Source organism: Pseudophryne corroboree, chromosome 4 (assembly GCF_028390025.1).
Source record: "Pseudophryne corroboree isolate aPseCor3 chromosome 4, aPseCor3.hap2, whole genome shotgun sequence".
Lineage (NCBI taxonomy): Eukaryota > Metazoa > Chordata > Amphibia > Anura > Myobatrachidae > Pseudophryne > Pseudophryne corroboree.
This window is the reverse complement of record NC_086447.1, coordinates 547,743,127-547,764,644: the sequence shown is the minus strand read 5'-3', so window position 1 is coordinate 547,764,644 and position 21,518 is coordinate 547,743,127. Positions and strand designations below refer to the sequence as shown.

The window sequence follows — 21,518 nt, the reverse complement described above, 5'->3', positions numbered from 1 at the left end:
AGTACTGAGGACATGTCTGGCAAGCTTGTTTTGGTGTTTAGATTAATCAGGGAATAGCAGCAGGAACAAATCATGTTTGGGGAAGAAAGGGACTGTGGTATTTGCACGGGAAGTCGGCAAAGAACGGACCTCTACCCAGAGTCCCTATAGGGCAGGACAAGTCCACCAGATGTAGAAAAAAGATACTGTGTCTGAGTGCCCCCTCCCCTCACCCCAACCCCCCCAAGAAAGGCCCTCATTCTGAGTTGTTCACTCGCTAGCTGCTTTTAGCAGCTTGCAAACGCTAGGCCGCCACCCTCTGGGAGTGTATCTTAGCTTAGCAGAATAGCGAACGAAAGGTTAGCAGAACTGCTACTAAATAATACCTTGCAGTTTCTGAGTAGCTCCAGACCTACTCCTAGATTGCAATCAGCTCGGTCCGTTTAGTTCCTGGTTTGACGTCACAAAGACGCCTTCGTTCGGCCAGCTACTCCCCCGTTTCTTCAGCCACTCCTGCGTTTTTGCCTGGCACGCCTGTGTTTTTTAGCACACTCCCTGAAAACGCCATGTTGCCGCCCAAAAACACCCACTTCCTGTCAATCACACTACGATCACTCGAGCGTTGAAAAAACGTCGCTCGAGCTTGTGTAAATCTCCAAAGTTTTGTGTTAAATAACGAAGCGCATGCGCGCTGCGTACCATGCGCATTTTCTACCTAATTGCTCCGTTGCAAAAAACGGCAACGAGCGAACAACTCATAATGACCAGCAAAGGGAAAAATGCTATGTAATCGAGTGGGCACTAAGTACCAACGAAATAGTAATTTATACAGTAAGCATTCTCCTTGATGCCAGCACAGATCTTGGACTTTGCAGCAACTGACCATATGTCCGACCATTCCTCAGAATCTAGAGATTCACCAAAATCCCTCTCCCAATTTTGCTCGTGAAGACACCTATAGGGGAGGGCGGTTGGAACAAGGATAGAGTTGTAGAGAAGGGAAACAAGGCCTATGGACCCTTAATTTGAACGACAGGTGGACTCAAAGAGCGAGAGAGCTGGTAACAGCTGACAGCTAGTAAAGAGAAGAGCCAGGAGAAATTGGACCGATAGACCAAATTTGAAGAAACTTATGAAAAGAAGAGCTAGGCAAAGGTAACGATCCTAAAGAGAGGCAAAAAGTGGGAAACCCCCCCCCCCCCCCAATTCCCCCAAGGAAAATATCATGAAGGTAGCGGACACCAGATTCAATCCATGGGGAAAAGGTATAGGAGGTAAGACCAGGAGAAAATTCAGGATTATTCCAAAGGGACTTGAGAGAGGGGAGGGGGTAGGGACTATAACATAAGATTTGTTAAAGTGAAGCCACAATGTCTGGGTGAGGTTAGTAACTGGAGCACGAGCAGAAGCTGGCCAATTGGAGTTTGGGGACCAAAGTATAGAAGAGGTTGCCAAAGGTTAGAGAAGAGCTGACTCAATGTTCACCGAAACATGGGACTTCGAGGGGGAGTGCCAGAAAATGCATTGTGCTATTTGAGCAGCATGATGATATTTTTTGAAATTGGGAACCTCCAGCCCACCTCCAGTAGAGGGTTGTTGAAGAACAGAGGCCTGGAGACTTTTTCTACTGCCCGCACCATTAAAGGAGGAAATCCAACGTCTGCAGGGAGGTGAAAATGGGTGGGAATAGAGAGGTAATGTTTGAAATAAATAAATAAAGCGGGGAAGCACATTAATTTTCACAGTCATGATGCGGCCAAGCCAGGCAATAAATTGCTTGCCCCGGGAGGTGAGGTCAGTTTTAATGGAGCGGAGAATATGGGAAAAATGTAGTTTATGAAGAGAGGGAAGGTCTTTAATGATAATTATTCCTAAGTACCTAAATACTGAAGTAGAGAGGTCTCCCAGGTAAAAGTAAAATTAAGGGATAGCAGACGCTTCATCGGGGAGGAAAGGAAGTCAAGAATTTCAGTCTTGTCAGGATTTGTTTTGAAATGAGAAATGGAGCCATAGAGATCAATTTCATGTAAAATATGGGATAAAGATGCCATGTGCTTAGAAATGGCCAAAAGCACATCATCAGCATAGTATTAAATCTTATGGTCCTGGAGGCCAATAAGAATCTCAACGATACTTGGATGCAGTCGCAGGTGGTCCATAAGAAGAATGAAGATTAGAAGTGAGAGGGGCCAGCTCTGACAGGTCCCATTAGATATGGTAAAAGATTCCAACAGGATGTCATTTACTAATACAGATGCTGAGGGATTACAGCGGAGGGCAGAGACACTAGTCAGGAGTTTACCACTAAAACCAAAGCACACAGGTCATAAAGAACCAGTCAGCGCGATCAAATGTCTTTTCGGCATCCAAGGCCACTATCGGGGAAGGCAGCCTAGAAGTGTTAATGTGGTGAATCACATCAATCACTCTCCTGGTATTATCCAGGGCTTGATGACCTGAAACAAACCCGACCTGAGGTAACCAGACTTTCAAATGGGTAGCCAAGACCTTGGCAATTAATTTACAGTCTACATTGAGTAAGGAGATAGGTCTATAACTGCTACAGAGAGATGTGTCTTTACCTTCATTATGGGTAACTGTAATAGCAGTAGAAGTGGCCACAGGAGATACCATCCGGATGGCATTAAACAAAGCTGAAAGCAAGGATCCTACTACATTTTTTATAGTGTAATGGCCATCACCAGTGTCAGAGGCCGATTTCAAGATGGCGATGATGGGCAGTGTTTCTTTCATGGTCAGCGGAGCATTGAGGGAGGCATGATATTAATGCTATGTGTTTGTGTATTTTAAAAAAAACAAAACTTTTTTTTAATGTTTTTTAATAAAATAGTTTTGAATCAATTTTAATTATTTTTTTATTTGTAATAAATTTGCAAAAATCTAAAAAAAAATATTTCACATTGTCATTATGGGTATTGTGTGTAGAATTTTGAGGGAGAAAATGTATTCATTCCAATTTGGAATAAGGCTGTAGCATAACAAAATGTTGAAAAAGTGAAGCGCTGTGAATACTTTCCAGATGCACTGTATTTGTGTGGCCAGTTTTAGTTTCAGCCACACCTGGTGCAGCCAGCCACTGCCCATCTTCAGAAGGTAGTAGCAATTTGCATTGCTTGAGATCTTTGCAAGCAGCAAATAGAAATCATTAATGTACACCAGTGTTCGCTTGATACTGCTTAACTTGTCCCAACTACATATTGGTGGAGGTAGAACCAAAATAAGTGATAAATCCAAATCTATTTCCTGAAAATGTATGAGTGTTCTGATTATTATTCTTTTTCTTCTTTTTCTTTCTAATAGGCTGTAAAGAAAGGCGTTAGTAACACAGTGATTGGTCTCATATTTGGGTGTTTTGCCTTATTTAATTTTTTAAGCTGTTTAATACTAGGAAAATATGTAAGTATGTCTGTCATTTTCCACTTGCAATGTTAAAACACATGGTTTACTTTCACAATGTTGTTTTTTACCATTGATAAACATAGGTAAGGTACGTTTCTCCCAGCAGATGACATGCTCTGTAGATCAGTTGTAAAAGGGTGCTGATGCACATAGCATGTAAATGCAAACATTGGGGGTTATTCAGGTCAATGCGACCGCAATATCCCAGTTTGCGGTGCCACTGCGCACGCACAGGTCCCGTTGTGCGCAGCTTGGCCAATACGATAGTATCGCATTGGCTGTTAATGCCTCTACCTGATTGACAGGTAGAGGTATTCGCGGGGGCGGTGACAGACTGTTGTGGGGGTAGAGCGGGGAAAACAGGTGGGTCGGCAGAATTTTTGGGGCAGCTGTAGAATGTCGCATTCAGTCGCTCCGATGGAAAAAAAATGGCGACGGGCAACTGGCCTTCTCAGCCGGGCTGCGGAGGCAGGGGCTCATCCACAGTTGCTGTAACCACAAAATTGCAGTCGCAGCTGTGGGCGGCCGGGTCAGCATGCTGGGTGACCTTGCCCTGCGATGGGTGGCCCCCAGCATGCGAAAGAATGGATAATCTGCAATCCAACCTGAATAACCCCCTTTGTTCTTAGAGGAGGACAGTGACACATGGGGAAGTTCTGGGCATAGCAAGCCATGCCCCAGTGACGCATGGTGCGCACACTTGTCTCAGTTCCCCAACATTGCATGTTTAATGATATTGGTAATAATTTGATAGAAAGGAACTCAAGTTTACCTATCCCCAAAATATCTGTATACATCTATTTTCTGCACAAAACCTATCTTAAAAGACTACAAATCACATTAACCTAAAAAAATGGAGTTAGTACAAGCACTGTTTAAAACCAGTTAGAACCAGACAACTGCGCTGGTCGAAATTAGATAATCAATTTTTTTATTGTGTTCTACAGCGCATTCATTCTGGAGTCTAAGTTCACCCCAATCACCCAGATGCAAGTTGGAGTCTGGTACCCCCGCTTTTTAATGGAAAACAAAAATGGTGTGTGTGTGTGTGTGTGTATATATATATATGTATGTATGTATATACACACCACTTTTGTAGAGCTGTCTGTCTGGACGGGACGTATTAAGATACATCGCCGCCCCTCGCCACGTATCGCAGCGATGTTGATCGCATAGGTACTAACATATGCGATCAATATCGCAATGTGGTGACCGAGGCCCCCACGATACCTGTATCCCTGGGCTTTCCAGACTCCTCCCACACTGGGAAGCAGCAGCAGGCTGCCCCTGGTGCCGCCTCCTCCTCCCCCCTGCAGCCAGAAGGACCTACAGCTGCGTTGCTAGGGTGAGGAGACTACCTTCTGGGACCAAGGCTGCCTGGAGGAAGGTATGCCGGGGGGGAGGCGTCTGCGGCTGGTTGCGGTGGTTGGCGATAAGAAGCCCATAGGCTTCTATAAGGTATCGCCATCCAGAGTTGGCGATACCCTGGACGGCGAAAAACCGGCGCAGCTAGCGAGCGAACAATCAGAATCAGAATCGGCTTTATTGGCCAGGTATACTTGCGTATACTAGGAATTTGTCTTCAGTTTACTATACAACAACCAAGTAGGTAACAGATAAGCAGGTGGGGGGGTGGGGGCAAGTAAAGTCACACAGATAGGTATACCGTAGGGACACAAGTTAGTTACATGTACGTCTAGTCAACTCGGAATGAGGGCCAATGTCCGCAATAGAGAAATATACAGCCTCTCCTTTGCAATTAGTGCATTATGAAATTTAGTTGTTACAGTTAATGGGGCTGATTCAGACCTGATCGCTGGCCTGCAAAGTTTGCTGTCCTGTGTTCGGATAGTCACTGCCTCCAGGGGAGTGTAAATTTGCGTTGCAAGTGTGCGATCCCATGTGTATTTAGAGCTGCAAAAATCCATTTTGTGTAGTCTCTGCGCAGTCCAGGACTTACTCCTCTAGTGCGATGAGAAGAGGGTGCTCGTGGCCGGAGCTGACGTCAGACACCCTCCCTGAAAATGTTTGGGAACGCCTGCGTTTTTCCGGACACTCCCTATAAACTGTCATGTACCACCCACAAACGGCCTCTTACTGTTAATCACCTTTCGAACGCCCGCAGCAATCAGGTCTGAATCACCCCCAATGGTTGTTAGTAGGCAGATTCGTTATGACATAATGGGTGGAATTCAAATGTTTGAAAAGTCGGTTGAGTGTCTATTTTTTCCGGTCTGTTAGATAGGAAAAAACAGACTCCCAACTGACTTTTTTCAAATATTTGAATCTCCCCCAATGTCTTTACTTTTTAGTTGTCTCAAATCCTGGCCAGGGATTTGTATAGTGAAGCAGTAGGTTAGTTTGATAAAAAGCAAAGTTAGAAACGCGTCTTTCTTACAAAGGGTAAGGTGCAGTTTATGTAATAGGGTACCTTCCGGCTGCAGGTGCTTATCTTCAGTGTGCAGCTATGTCAAGAGCAAACCAATTCAATTCTGCAAAACTTCACCAGATCGTGCTTGATACCCAGCTGGTGTTTATAAAGTAGATTAATGTGTTTCCCCGCCTCCTCGTTTTATCAGCGGCTTCCTCAGAATGTTTAAGGAATTGCCGGTGTTAGCAGAGCTCCTGGGACAGAGCCAATTAACTCTGCAGCAGTACCGGGAGTGCTGCTGAGCTCCAATGGAAGAGTGGCTGTCACATATGGATCCTGCTGTGAACCACACAAGTGCTGCTGTACATGCAGGTGCCCATTCACCCTTCAGGGCTTAGTGCCTGGAAGCAGGCATTCCCATTGTCTCTGGGAATTCCATCCCTGTGTTCATCTAAATTTTACTGTATTCCGATAGTTTACTCCATCCTAAAAAAATAAATAAATTAATATAAAAATAAAAATAATAAATATATATATATATATATATATATATATATATATATATATATATATATATATATATATATATAATTTTCTGCAGGGAATACATCGGTGTAGAGTTGGATCTTGATCCAGAGGCACCAACAGACTAAAGCTTTGACTGTTCCCAGGATGCATTGCATGGCCTCCTCTATAACTATAACCCCGCCTCCGGACACTGGAGCTCAGTTTGTAAGTTGGTGCCTGCAGAGCAGGTCACTTAACGGGGGGGGGCTGCGCTAGGCAGCCCTGAAAAGAGCTTTTAGAAGACTTCAAGGGCTGCTGCTCTTTATAGGTCATTGCAACATACTGTGCTGCGGCTCCATCACCTCCCCAGCGACGCTGCATACTCCCGCTGGCTGAGTTCCCGGGTACTTGCGGCGGAGGCGCTCCGGTTACCAGGCACCCCACCGCTGACTCTTTCCAGGATCGCATGGCTGCTTCTTAGGGAGGAGGTAAGAGGGCCCCCCAGGCAGGACCTGCCGCTAAATCGTGTTCCAGTCGCGGGCACTGTCAGTACAGGGACCCCACTATATCCACCAGGGCAGGGAGCAAAGGTCGGATTATCTAAAATATGTTTGCAGCAGGCTCCACAGTACCCGGTGGTGTGGACCAGCATAGGGGATAAAACGCTGACATGTAGACCCTCCCACAGCTCTGGGCGCCATCTACTGCTGATGTTCCCGCCCTGGAGCTTCTTCTCTCTCTCTCTGCCGGGGGGGAGGCGTCTGCGGCTGGTTGCGGTGGTTGGCGATAAGAAGCCCGTAGGCTTCTATAGGGTATCGCCATCCAGAATTGGCGATACCCTGGACGGCGAAAAACCGGCGGTGGGTTCTTAGTACATTTGAAAATGCGGTAAAACCTCTCCCTCACTCCCTGGCTGAGATTTAGGCGCTATCTTCTCAAGTAGCTGCGCCTGGTCTCCGGGTCTGCTGGGCAAAGTCTCCTCTGTAAATCCGCCTGCCTCATCAGCGCTGTGATTTTACAGTCACTTAAGTATTCTACATGTCATTTTAAGACAGTGTTAGTTAAGAACGAGTGTCTCTCTACCAGAATATTTAGTACAAGTGTTCTGATATACACATCCAGTCTCTGACTGTGCATTGAGATATATATATCTATTTACTAGTCCAGTGCAGCTTTATTATGTGTAAAATAATAATCTGCATTGTCATAGAGACTGTGTGTTTTGCATCTGCTGTATGTAATTCACTTTCAGTGTGTCACAGCTATAGCTATCACTGTATTCTGTACCTTGATGGGCTAGGTGCGTCGGGGTCAAATATATAGTGCTGTGCAATATATACTGTTAAGTGTATTTTACTCCGCTCTTCAGTCACCTCATACAGCATTTATTCTTTATGTTCTGTATTTACCGTCACATAAATAAGGGAGTGTTTTGCAGGTATTGTATTTGTCTGGCTATATTGTACTGTTACGCTCTACGGCTACATTCCCTATGTCTGCCACAAAGGGCGGGAAACCCGCAAGCGCTCCTGCATCATGCAGTGCTTGCGCCAAGGATTTACCTGAGGTGGAAGTTTTAACTGATGGCCTGTATAATGGGTGCCATATATCTCCCAGTCAGCCCGCAGCCCCACTAGCCAATCAGGAGCCACCTTGGGCAGCATTTTCAAGTATGCTGAATACGCTTTTGACACATCTTACGCCCCCTGTGGGACCTCCTGTGCCATTGCAGCCACATATTGTCCCTGTAGTTAGTCTGCCTTGGGTGGACACTCTGTCTTCCCAGATACAACAATTAAATCAATCTTTGGTTAGACAAAAGTCTACCCCACGTCCCTCTGGGGTCAAGGGTTCATCTAAGTGGGCCGCTTCCTCCTCACAATCCACTAATATTTCAGATAATTCTGATGAGGATGGGAAATATACTGATCCGTCAGACACTGATACAGTTGCTTCTGACGAGGAAACTACAACTCGGGTTGATGTTCCTGACCTAGTGGAAGCTATTAAGCAGATTCTACAAATTGATGATGAGGTAGCTCCCACTACGGCGTCTAAGTAACCTGATAAGTTCAAACGTCAGAAGGTTGCTAAAGTAGTCTTACCATATTCTGACCATTTAATCGACATACACCAGGAATCCTTGTCTTCTCCAGGAAAGAAATTCTCCCTGTCTAAGAAGATGCTAGCTCGTTATCCTATCCCTGCGGAGTTGAGTAACAAGTGTGAAAATCCACCGCCGGTGGACTCTCATGATTCCCGTCTTGTGGTGTCATCTACTCTGCCCGTTACCACTGTCACCTCACTGAAGTAACCGACGGATAAGCGTGTGGAGGGATGCCTGAAGTCTATTTATTTAATCCCTTACCGGTGCTGTACATAGACCCACTGTAGCAGCCTCCTGGGCCGCAAAAGGAATTGACGCATGTGTTCAGGCATTAGAGGATGAGCTACCTCAGGATATTTCTGACACTGCAGCTAATATCTGACTCGTATTACCACAGCCTCCCACTATTTTCAGGAGGCGTCCTCTGAGGCAGGTGTAATGGCGGCCAAGGCGTCTACTACGTCTATACTGTCTTGCCTAATTCTGTGGTCGAGGTCCTGGAAGGTGGACCTGGACTCCAAAAAGGGAGACATCCTATTTGGGGAAGATCTGAACAAAATTGTGACTGACTTGGTGACTGCTAAGACTGCATTTCTCCCAAGTACTACTCCTTCTGTACCGAAGGCTAAGAGTACCACTTTTCGTTCTTTTCGACCTCCAGGGAAAGCGCAAAGGATCAGGCGTACCGGAGACAGGCTCGTGCCTCCAAAACCACTAAGCCCAAACTTAAACAATCCTGGGCTGCCCGTCAGCCTGCTTCCAAACAAGACAAACCTACTGCATGATGGGCTGGGCCTCCCCCTGGGGGATCCCAGGGTGGGAGGCCAACTTCTGCAACTCGCCCAGGTCTGGTTAAGGACCACTTCAGACGCCTGGCTGCAGGAAGTTGTCTCTCACGGGTACACTGTCTCTTTCAACGCTCCCCTCGACAGTTGTGCATGACTGTTATTCCTTTGGATCTGTTGAAAGCGTAAGCTCTACACCTGGTTGTGAGTTCCCTCCTGGGCACAGAATTGGTAGTGCCGGTACCTCTATCCCAGAGAGGCAGGGGATACTATTTGACCCTGTTTCTAGTCCCGAAACCAGTGGGTCTTTCTGGCCTATACTCCACCTCAAATCATTGAACAAATTTGTGAGAGTGTCCAAACTCCATATGGAAACGCTGCGCTCTATTGTACTGGACATGGAACCCGAAGACTATATGGTATCCCTGGACATACAGGATACTTACCTGCATATACCTATTGCCATATCGCATCAGCAATATCTGTGGTTTGCTATTGGCAACCTACATTATCAATTCCAGGCTCTGCCATTTGCACTGGCCACGGCCCCTAGGCTCTTCACCAAGGTCATGACAGTTGTCAAAGTCAGAAAAATATCACGCCACACATTGCCATATATGCACCTCATGCGTGTGCCCGCTGCACGAGCTCTCCTGTGCGTGCGTATACTCGCCTTTGCGTGCACCCGCAGGCACACGATATGCGCATTTACGGTAGAGTTTGTGTGCGTCTAGCGGGCGACTCAATCGTAACATATTTTAGTCATATAATGTATTTTGTAGATTATGGTCCCTTTGATAGAATCTGAAAGTTTAGTTAATGTAGTATGTTCAGAGACAAAGAGATCCCTCTTTGTATGATACGAAGGGTCAGACAGGGGTGACACAGTGGTGTTTAGTATCCATCGGAAGAGAATATAATTAGCAATATTCCGGTGTTGGTTTGAAGCGGATTACTCGCTCGTGCGTATAGTTATGGACATAAGAAGTTTATGGACATTTACTATATTTGCACTTTATTACCCATGCGGCGGGAAACCCAGTTTCCCTCCCACCTGAGCAGTTTGGAATAGTCACAGCCCACCTGTATGAACCAACCTATGACCTTTTGTTATAATGCGGAGACGAATTCCTGTGTCCAATGAACAATAAGAATGTAGGGACCATTGTACTGTATTGTGTGTAGTGTATAAAAAGACAAGCCGATCTGGGCCAGCTCTCTACTCTTCTCAACGGTTCTCATCACTGATAATCGGGAGCTGGATATCCAGAAAGGCGCTTGCGATTGTTCCCCTTGTGCGTAAGTTCTCTGCAACCATATTTATCTCCTATTTTGTTGTAAGCCATTCTCTCTCTCTTTTCCCCCTTAATTGTAATTGTGTCTTTGTTGTATTTTAACGTGTAGTAACTCTGTTAGGTATTTTACGTTAATTTGGTAGTGTATAACTTGTATTGTGTATTCTTTTGCGATTGAACGTTCATTCTCTCCCTTAAAAGGTGTTAGACCCTTAGACCGGTATTTGAGTGTTTATTATATTGCTAAAGGGTTCTCAGAGCGTAAGAGTCGCTCATACAGCTTTTAAACTAACAAAGTTACACTGTGTTGCATTTACACCTTATGACTGCACAAAGGTTTACAATTTAAGTACATTGTTTATGATATTGTTACAAAGGTTTAACTCTGTGAGCGTCAGCGCCGCTTGTGATCTCCTCGTGGTCTCGAGCGTCCGCTACGCTGATAGCGTATCATTACGTTAGTCGGCAGCCTATAGCGTGCTTGCCTTTACGTTTTAAGCCGTGAGCGAACGTGCCGCTCGTGCGTCTCGTCCACGGCTAAGCGTTTGTTACGCTATGTGCGTACTCTTACGGTATTCCATACGCCAATTGCGTACTGTGTTCATTAACCTTTTAGAGTGTTTAATATAGGATATATATTAGGCTTTATCACAGTGATGATGGCCCTTCTCCGCCATCAGGGAATCAGAATCCTCCCGTATCTGGATGACTTGCTGATCCTGGTGAACTCCAAAGATGTTCTCCTCAGTCTTCTGGAACTGATGGTCCAATTCCTACAAGCCCATTCCTACAAGCCCTAAGGTGGTGACATCTTTCCATCTTAACCAAGTGTCACACGCCATAGGCGGCGTTCACTGCGCTTACCCCTGCGTGCCTGCTGGTCTGTGTTGCGGCCTCCGCCTTCGGTGGTCCACGGGCTCCGGCGTCTGGCTGGCGTGGTTCCCCGGGGCGGGGGCGCCGTCATGACACCCGGCATCACGTGGGCAGGGAGTGGGTGACATCATCAGACTGTTCCGCCAATCCAGCGGAGGCGGGAGATTCAAAGGCAGACGCCGGGCAGAGCCTCGGCGCCTGAGTATCGTCTTTTCCCCTGAAGTGGATGCCAGTGCTCTTGTTCCCGGCGAATCTCTCTGCAGTCGTACCCCAGTGTCTCCGGCACTTCCAGGTGCCAGTTGCTGCACAGTTCCAGCGTATACAGTGGCTGGTGTGTTCCTCTGCAATCCAGTCACCAGTGCTTCTTGGAGTCAGCGTGGTCTGCGGGCTAAACACCGCTTACAAGTTCCACAAGTCATCAGTGTCTTTAAATATCGCTCTCAAGTTCTACAAATCATCAGTGTCTTTAACCACCGTTCTCAAGTTCTACAGTGTCTTTAACCACCGCTCACAAGTGTTTCAAGTCATCAGAGTCTTTAACCACCGTTCACCAGTTCTTCAAATCATCAGTATTTTTAAAAACATCACTCACAAGTTCTTCAGTCACTATTATCTTGTACCAACACTCACAAGTACTTCTTTTCCTGGAATCTTTAACATTGCTTACAAATTCCCCTATAAGCCTGGACATTCCCCTCATACGTTCCTTCTCTATGTGACATTGTGTTGCTCCCTTCCTGCAATAAAGTTCTTTAATATTTTCACCAAGCTTTACTGTCAGAGTCCTGTATGAGGAAGACCTATATCAAGCCATCCCTGTTCCGACCCAACTGTGGTTCCTCTCCCCTACCATCGGGAGAACCCCCGAGTTCACAACACCCCCAACCTAGGTCAGTGACACCAAGAGATTGTGGTTCCGGCTTTTATCTCTTCTGGTTTGTCCTCCAAAGAGCGGTGTTTGGATGTGGTACGGGCTCTCCGTATTTACATGAAGAGGACTGCTTCTCTCATGAGGTCAGATACCCTTTTTGTACTTTTTGGTTTTCACATACGTGGCTGGCCTGCGAACAAGCAAACCTTGGCCAGATGGATTAGAATGGTGATTGCACAAGCATATGCACAGGCTGGTCTTCCAGCTGCTGCCGCTATCAAAGCCCATTCTACTCTGTCTGTTGGACCTTCTTGGGCGGCCCGCCCAGGCGCGTCCGATGAACAACTGTGCAAGGCGACTACATGGTCCTCAGTGAACACGTTCATTCGGTTTTATGCCTTTGATACTTCCGCTTCCCAGGATGCTTCCTTTGGACGCCGGGTTTTTGTGCCCGCTATGGTGCGTCCCCTCCCATGAGGAACTGCATTAGGACATCCCTTGTGTATTCCTTGTGGAACACTGTGTACCCCGCTGCAGAAAAGGAGATTTATGGTAGACTTACCATAGTTAAATCTCTTTCTGCAAGGTACACTTATATTTACTTAATTGCGCCCCCCACTCACAACTTTGACTAATTTCTCCTCAACATCTTGACCTTATTGCATATCTACATCACACACCCTATCGATTGAAACCCGAACCATCAAAATTGGTGTTCTCATTGTGGAGAAGTCGCTCTCACAAAAAAATAGCTTTGCCGATTAAGGGGGAAATGTACAAAGCAGTGATAAAAGTGGAGAAGTTGCCCATGGCAACCAATTAGCTGCTCTGTATACTTTTATAGTATGCAAATGATAAATGTTATGTCAATGCTGATTGGTTGCCATGGGCAACTTCTCCACTTGCCCACTTCTCCACTTTTATCACTGCTTAGTACATGTCCCCCCTAAATATGTAGATGCCTATAACAAATTGTTATTCATGTTTAAAGAATATTTCTTTGAAATAACAACAAATTAGTATAAGTGTACAACAAAATAAGCTGTTTGTATATCAGAAATAAGTAGCTGCAGGTGAACATGACCTATTAAAGGTTCAGGGTCACCTACCAAAAGTAGTTTGATTACAAATGTAGCTATCCAAATATCTGATGTGAAGATTTGTGTTTTTTAAATATTTCTTTAGTAGGGAACATACGTTGTTTTATTATTAGTTGAATACAGTTTTAATATAACAATTGTTTGGGCAGTTTTACTTTGGTAACTATGCATGAAGGACATTGAATAACAACAGTAACAGTACCTGTCCCTGTGACCCCTATGTGGGCACATTGTCCTTGTAAGTATATAGACATACAGGATGCAGCAAATGGTCTATTATTTAAGTCATGCTACTTGCATAGCCACGCAGTAAAATTAACATTCAACTCCAAATAATGAATAAGTTCTACTTGCTGTATCATGACTAGCAATCTGCTGTGGAATAATTGCGAATTCATAGGGTTGCAGGGAGAACCACAGTTTACATTGAATGACAGAAGCAGGTAATATTACATATTTAAATCAATTAATAAATCAGTAGCATGTGTGGTTTGAGTAGAGATACATATCAGTTATAATAATAAAAAAAAAAAAAACACACGCACATGACTGAATAGAAGCACATTGCAAGTTACTAACATTACCTGCTCTGACCACAGATGCTGCTCTGATAGTGGAAAAAATGTTAAGATTAAAAAAAAACTAGCAGCTTATTTTGCCCCAAGGTAAGAGTGGGTTCCCTTGTTATAGTGAAAACTTGGCCCTGACTGGTCATTACATAGCTGGTCCCTCCATGGCGAGGTTAGCAACCCAGTCCTCAATAGCATTGATGTTCTGTCTGTTTGCTGACTACTTAACAATATTGGAACCCATGGAAGTGCAAATTTGCCAGTTGTTCCAATGTAGTCAACAGCCACCCCCAAAACCATTACCCGTTGTGTCAAAAGGAGAAAAATAAAAGTTACAGAATTTTTCCCCCCACACTTTAAGTAAATAACAAGTTTATTTGAAAATTGTATTTGGGCTTTTCATCTTGGATGATTGTTTACCCATTATATGGGAAGCACTGTTACATTTAGAGGGTTCCAATTTTGTACTTCTGCCCCCACAGGCACTCTGAGGCTGTTTTTTCAATCTCTTTTTATAATGGAAATGAGCCAAGACTCTGTGAATGGCTTTGAGTACTTATTTTTTTTATTGCACAAAAGAACACTGTACATGGGGATAGGCAAAACAAAAACTCTGATATTGTTTGGCAAAACATCACACTACTGTTCAGCCATTAAACGTGATTTGTGCCAGATTTTCACTTATCTTTTCTTATAACCCTGCAAAATTAATTTCAATACTGAGGGGGACATTTACTAAGCAGTAATAAGAAAGGGGAAGTGAGCCGGTGGAGAAGTTGCCCCATCAACCAATCAGCAGCTCTGTATAATTTTATAGTATGCAAATTATAGATGTTACTTCAGTGCTGATTGGTTACCATGGGCACTTCACTGGCTCGCTTCTCCGCTCTATTTTTGGGGCCTGTTGTGGTAATTCCATGGAGGTCAGTAGGTATTAAAAACAATTGTGTGCTTATAGAAATGTTTACATAATACAAGATATTAATAGATATGACTGTACTCCCTACTCAGTTACTATGTTTTTGATGAATTGTACCAATAATGTGTTTTTCAACATTACAGATTGTGCAGTTAGGAGCAAAGTATATGTTCGTAACTGGTCTGTTAATATCGGGAGTTGTCACAATTCTTTTTGGGTGAGTTTTCTATTTACCTGGGCATTTTTGTTACATAAACTTCTAAACTTCTGACTGCCTTGCTTTTAGGGGTCCATCACATTGCAGAATATGATCAGTCATCAAACACACAGGGAAAATTGACATACAGCAGAATAACTCGTATGAATGGTGCAGACACATACAGACTTAACTTGTGCGTGCCATTTAGAAGAGAGATGGCCAGTGGTAACTGATGGTTTGCATCTATCAATATTTTCAGCCTGATGAAGATGGTTTTTCCATTTGATAGCATTATTGTGATGGTTGCCATCATTACGTGCTTTGCACTGTGTTTTCCCGATGTTTGGTGATGTAATACACCGCAAGGAGAAACATGGGCTGAGCAGCATTGCTCCTTTGCAAGCTAACTCATATGTGCATGCACGTCCCATCGAATGATTTTGAAATTATGTTTATAATGACTGCAAAACTGGAACAATTCTATGCTGCCAATCCTATGGCCATCCTTAATGTATAGCATATAGTGATAATAGTTTTTTCAAAAAACAGCGCCCCAACTCAATAGTGCAGCAACAGAAGCTAAGGTGATCCCAACCACCACAAATAAACTCAAGACAATAACAACAAAGGTAAGCAACTGTGCGCACCCTCTTGGTGTATAATCAGGGAAAAGTCTGTGTGTAATGGTATAGAAATGTATACGTCACAAAATAACACTGATTCCTTTTTACTGGGAATTATAGTGTTATAGTCCAAATCCAGTTCAGTCTCAAAAAATGGGCTCAATGTCCGTTCTTTTATCTCATTCGTTCAAATTCTCTCCTTTCTCTTGATGGAAGAACAACTCCATGTAAACCAAAAAAATTGGAAGAGAAAAGAAAATATATAGTGTAGTACAGTTTATTCAATAATTCCACAAAAATAAATATATAAAATGCAACAGGATTTCACACAATGAATCCACCAATGACTAGGCAGAAAAGCGTACCGGATAAATAGGGGTGTCATATAATGCCCACCCAAATAAGCATAGTGATATCCCACCTGGTGAGCTGATTGGGGAGATTGTAGCAGACCGGCACCTTATCTTTTGGATACTGCAGATCCAGAGAAGAACACAGCACCTGAAAAAATCGGGAGGTACCCGTGGGATATTACTATGCTTATTTGGGTGGGCATTATATGACACCCCTATTTATCCGGTATACTATCCATCCATACCTGTGGTGCATTTCAGTTTTGCACAGTTTGCTGACCACCAGTATATAATGTATAGCAGTACGGTACAGTAGGCCACTGCTCTACCTACCTCTATGTCGTCAAGTATACTATCTATCCATACCTGTGGTGCATTTCAGTTGTGCGCAGTATATATATATTAGTAGGCCATTGCTATTGATATATTACTGGCATATAATTCCACACATTAATAAATGGAGAACAAAAATGTGGAGGGTAAAATAGGGAAAGATCAAGATCCACTTCCACCTCGTGCTGAAGCTGCTGCCACTAGTGATGGCCGAGACGATGAAATGCCATCAACGTCGTCTGCAAAGGCCGATGCCCAATGTCATAGTAGAGAGCATGTAAAATCCCAAAAAATAATGCTCAGTAAAATGACCCAAAAATCAAAATTGTCTGAGGAGAAGCGTAAACTTGCCAATGTGCCATTTACGACACTGAGTGGCAAGGAACGGCTGGGGGCCTGGCCTATGTTCATGGCTAGTGGTTCAGCTTCACATGAGGATGGAAGCGCTCATCCTCCTGCTAGAAAACTTAAAAGAGTTAAGATGGCAAAAGCACAGCAAAGAACTGTGCGTTCTTCTAAATCACAAATCCCCAAGGAGAATCCAATTGTGTCGGTTGCGATGCCTGAACTTCCCAACACTGGACGGGAAGAGGTGGTGCCTTCCACCATTTGCACGCCCCCTGCAAGTGCTGGAAGGAGCACCCGCAGTCCAGTTCCTGATAGTCAAATTGAAGATGTCCCTGTTGAAGTACACCAGGATGAGGATATGGGTGTTGCTGGGGAGGAAATTGATAAGGAGAATTCTGATGGTGAGGTGGTTTGTTTAAGTCAGGCACCCGGGGAGACACCTGTTGTCCGTGGGACGAATATGGCCATTGACATGCCTGGTCAAAATACAAAAAAAATCACCTCTTCGGTGTGGAATTATTTCAACAGAAATGCGGACTACTGGTGTCAAGCCGTGTGTTACCTTTGTCAAGCTGTAATAAGTAGGGGTAAGGACGTTAACCACCTAGGAACATCCTCCCTTATACGTCACCTGGACCGCATTCATCAGAAGTCAGTGACAAGTTCAAAAACTTTGGGTGACAGCGGAAGCAGTCCACTGACCACTAAAATCCCTTCCTCTTGTAACCAAGCTCCTGCAAACCACACCACCAACTCCCTCAGTGTCAATTTCCTCCTCAGACAGGAAAGCCAATAGTCTTGCAGGCCATGTCACTGTCAAGTCTTACGAGTCCTCTCCTGCCTGGGATTCCTCCGATGCATCCTTGAGTGTAACGCCTACTGCTGCTGGCGCTGCTGTTGTTGCTGCTGGGAGTCGATCGTCATCCCAGAGGGTAAGTCGGAAGACTACTTGTACTACTTCCAGTAAGCAATTGACTGTCCGACAGTCCTTTGCGAGGAAGATGAAATATCACAGCAGTCATCCTTTTGCAAAGCGGATAACTCAGGCCTTGGCAGCCTGGGTGGTGAGAATTGTGTTTCCGGTATCCACCGTTAATTCACAGGGAACTAGAGAATTGATTGAGGTACTGTGTCCCCGGTACCAAATACCATCTAGGTTCCATTTCTCTAGGCAGGCGATACCGAAAATGTACACAGATGTCAGAAAAAGAGTCACCAGTGTCCTAAAAAATGCAGTTGTACCCAATGTCCACTTAACTACGGACATGTGGACAAGTGGAGCAGGGCAGACTCAGGACTATATGACTGTGACAGCCCACTGGGTAGATGTATTGCCTCCCGCAGCAAGAACAGCAGCGGCGGCACCAGTAGCAGCATCTCGCCAACGCCAACTCGTTCCTAGGCAGGCTACGCTTTGTATCACCGCTTTCCATAAGAGGCACACAGCTGACAACCTCTTATGGAAACTGAGGAACATCATCGCAGAATGGCTTACCCCAATTGGACTCTCCTGGGGATTTGTGACATCGGACAACTCCACCAATATTGTACGTGCATTACATGTGGGCAAATTCCAGCACGTCCCATGTTTTGCACATACATTGAATTTGGTGGTGCAGAATTATTTAAAAAACGACAGGGGCGTGCAAGAGATGCTGTCGGTGGCCCGAAGAGTTGCGGGCCACTTTCGGCATTCAACCATCGCGTGCCGAAGACTGGAGCACCAGCAAACAGTCCTGAACCTGCCCTGCCACCATCTGAAGCAAGAGGTGTTAACGAGGTGAAATTCAACCCTCTATATGCTTCAGAGGATGGAGGAGCAGCAAAAGGCCGTTCAAGCCTATACATCTGCCTATGATATAGGCAAAGGAGGGGGAATGCACCTGACTCAAGCGCAGTGGAGAATGATTTCAACGTTGTGCAAAGTTCTGCAACCCTTTGAACTTGCCACACGTGAAGTCAGTTCAGACACTGCCAGCCTGAGTCAGGTCATTCCCCTCATCAGGCTTTTGCAGAAGAAGCTGGAGACAGTGAAGGAGGAGCTAAAACAGAGCGATTCCGCTAGGCATGTGGGACTTGTGGATGGAGCCCTTAATTCGCTTAACCAGGATTCACGGGTGGTCAATCTGTTGAAATCAGAGCACTACATTTTGGCCACCGTGCTCGATCCTAGATTTAAAACCTACGTTGTATCTCTCTTTCCGGCAGACACAAGTCTGCAGAGGTTCAAAGACCTGCTGGTGAGAAAATTGTCAAGTCAAGCTGAACGTGACCCGTCAACAGCTCCTCCTTCACATTCTCCCGCAACTGGGGGTGCGAGGAAACGGCTAAGAATTCCGAGCCCACCCGCTGGCGGTGATGCAGGGCAGTCTGGAGCGAGTGCTGACATCTGGTCCAGACTGAAGGACCTGCCAACGATTACTGACATGTCGTCTACTGTCACTGCATATGATTCTCTCACCATTGAAAGAATGGTGGAGGATTATATGAGTGACCGCATCCAAGTAGGCACGTCAGACAGTCCGTACGTATACTGGCAGGAAAAAGAGGCACTTTGGAGGCCCTTGCACAAACTGGCTTTATTATACCTAAGTTGCCCCCCCTCCAGTGTGTACTCCGATCAGTGGCGGATTTAGCGGGGGGCGATTAGGGCGAACGCCCCCCCCCTACACATACTGGCACCGGGATGGAGGCCGGGTCCCGCCGTGGTGTTGGAAACGAGGTGGAGAGTGGTGCAGCGCGGCGGGGGAAGGGGAGAGAGAGAGAGCGTCCTGACGCGCATACAGCGGCTGAGCGGCCTCTGTTCTGACCACGCCCCCTCCTTCCTGTACGCGCGTCAGGACGCTCTCTCTCTCTCCCCTTCCCCCGCTGCGCTGCACCGCTCTCCACCTCGTTCCCAATGCCGCCGCGGCACCCGGCCTCCATCCGACTCCTCATGCTGCTGGCTGCAGCAGGTGTCACTGTCAGTGTATGCCATGTCTCATACCCTCCAAACTAAAGTAAGTGTGTGTGTGTGTGTGTGTGCCCCCTCTGTGTTCCATGTCTCCCCTTTCCGCTCCTAGCTAAAGTGCCTGTGTTCCATGTCTCCACTAAAGTGTAATGTCCCTGCATTATTTTGGCTCATTCAGTGTACTGTAATGTGAATTTCAGCTCATTCTACATGCTGTAATGTGAATTTCGGCTCATACATTGTGCTATGATGTGAATTTCGGCTCATTCAGTGTGCTATAATGTGAATTTTGGCTCATTCTGCGTGCTATAATGTGAATTTCGGCTCATACAGTGTGCTATAATGTGAATTTTGGATCATACTGTGTGCTACAATGTGAATTTCGGCTCATTCGGTGTGCTATAATGTGAATTTTGGATCATACGGTGTGCTACAATGTGAATTGCAGCTCATACAGTGTGCTATAATGTGAATTTCGGCTCATTCTGTGTGCTGTAGAAACAGAATTTGTCGGCAGATAAGAACCACTTGGCCCATCTAGTCTGCCCACCTTCTTTTTTTTTTTTACATTTTTTATCTCTAACCTTATCTGATCCTTATTTCTTTGTACGAATATCCTTATGTCTATCCCATGCATGTTTAAATTGCCCTACTGTCTTAGCCTCTACCACCCCTGATGGAAGGAATGGCGATTCGCCAGTCTGTATCACCAGTGCGCAGGGTTCTCTCCACTAACTGGCAACATTTTATTAGTAATGGCAACAATAGGAAATTTAGAAGCGAACGGGAAGGGCATTACTAAGTGGGAGGGGCTATGATTAGGGGGAGGAGTCGTAATTCTTAAACCGCCCCCCCCTAAAAGTTAAGTCTAGATCCGCCACTGACTCCGATAGTGTGTTTAGTGCAGCCGCTCACCTTGTCAGCAATCGGCATACGAGGTTACTTCCAGAAAATGTGGAGAAGATGATGTTCATCAAAATGAATTATAATCAATTCCTCCGTGGAGACATTGACCAGCAGCAATTGCCTCCAGAAAGTACACAGGGACCTGAGATGGTGGATTCCAGTGGGGACGAATTAATAATCTGTGAGGAGGGGGATTTACACAGTGAAAGGTGTGAGGAATCTGAGGAAGAGGAGGAGGTGGACATCTTGCCCCTGTAGAGCCAGTTTGTGCAAGGAGAGATTGATTGCTTCTTTTTTGGTGGGGGCCCAAACCAACCAGTCATTTCAGTCACAGTCGTGTGGCAGACCCTGTCGCTGAAATGATGGGTTTGTTAAAGTGTGCATGTCCTGTTTATACAACATAAGGGTGGGTGGGTGGGAGGGCCCAAGGACCATTCCATCTTGCACCTCTTTTTTCTTTCCTTTTTCTTTGCATCATGTGTTTGGGGACTATTTTTTTGAAGTGCCATCCTGTCTGACACTGCAGTGCCACTCCTAGATGGGCCAGGTGTTTGTGTCGGCCACTTGTGTCGCTTAGCTTAGCCATCCAGCGACCTTGGTGCACCTCTTTTTTTCTTTGCATCATGTGTTGTTTGGGGACTATTTTTTTGAAGTGCCATCCTGTCTGACACTGCAGTGCCACTCCTAGATGGGCCAGATGTTTGTGTCTGCCACTTGGGTCGCTTAGCTTAGTCATCCAGCGACCTCGGTGCAAATTTTAGGACTAAAAATAATATTGTGAGGTGTTCGAAATAGACTGAAAATCAGTGGAAATTATGGTTATTGAGGTTAATAATACTATGGGATCAAAATAACCCCCAAATTCTATGATTTAAGCTGTTTTTGAGGGTTTTTTGTAAAAAAACACCCGAATCCAACAAAAATTTTTCAGGGAGGTTTTGCCAAAACGCGTCCGAATCCAAAACACGGCCGCGGAACCGAATCCGAAACCAAAACACAAAACCCGAAAA

General features: G+C 45.3%; 1 protein-coding gene across 2 annotated transcripts in view; it reads left to right on the top strand.

Annotated features, from left to right (window-relative positions):
- SLC18B1 (solute carrier family 18 member B1) overlaps positions 1-21,518 on the top strand; it is a 148,582-nt gene that overhangs the window by 5,763 nt on the left and 121,301 nt on the right. For both annotated transcript variants that reach the window (XM_063919719.1, XM_063919720.1), the window contains exons 3-4: positions 3,301-3,396; positions 14,940-15,013. In XM_063919719.1, coding sequence (XP_063775789.1) covers positions 3,301-3,396; positions 14,940-15,013 — 170 coding nt within the window. The remainder of the gene's footprint in view (positions 1-3,300; positions 3,397-14,939; positions 15,014-21,518) is intronic.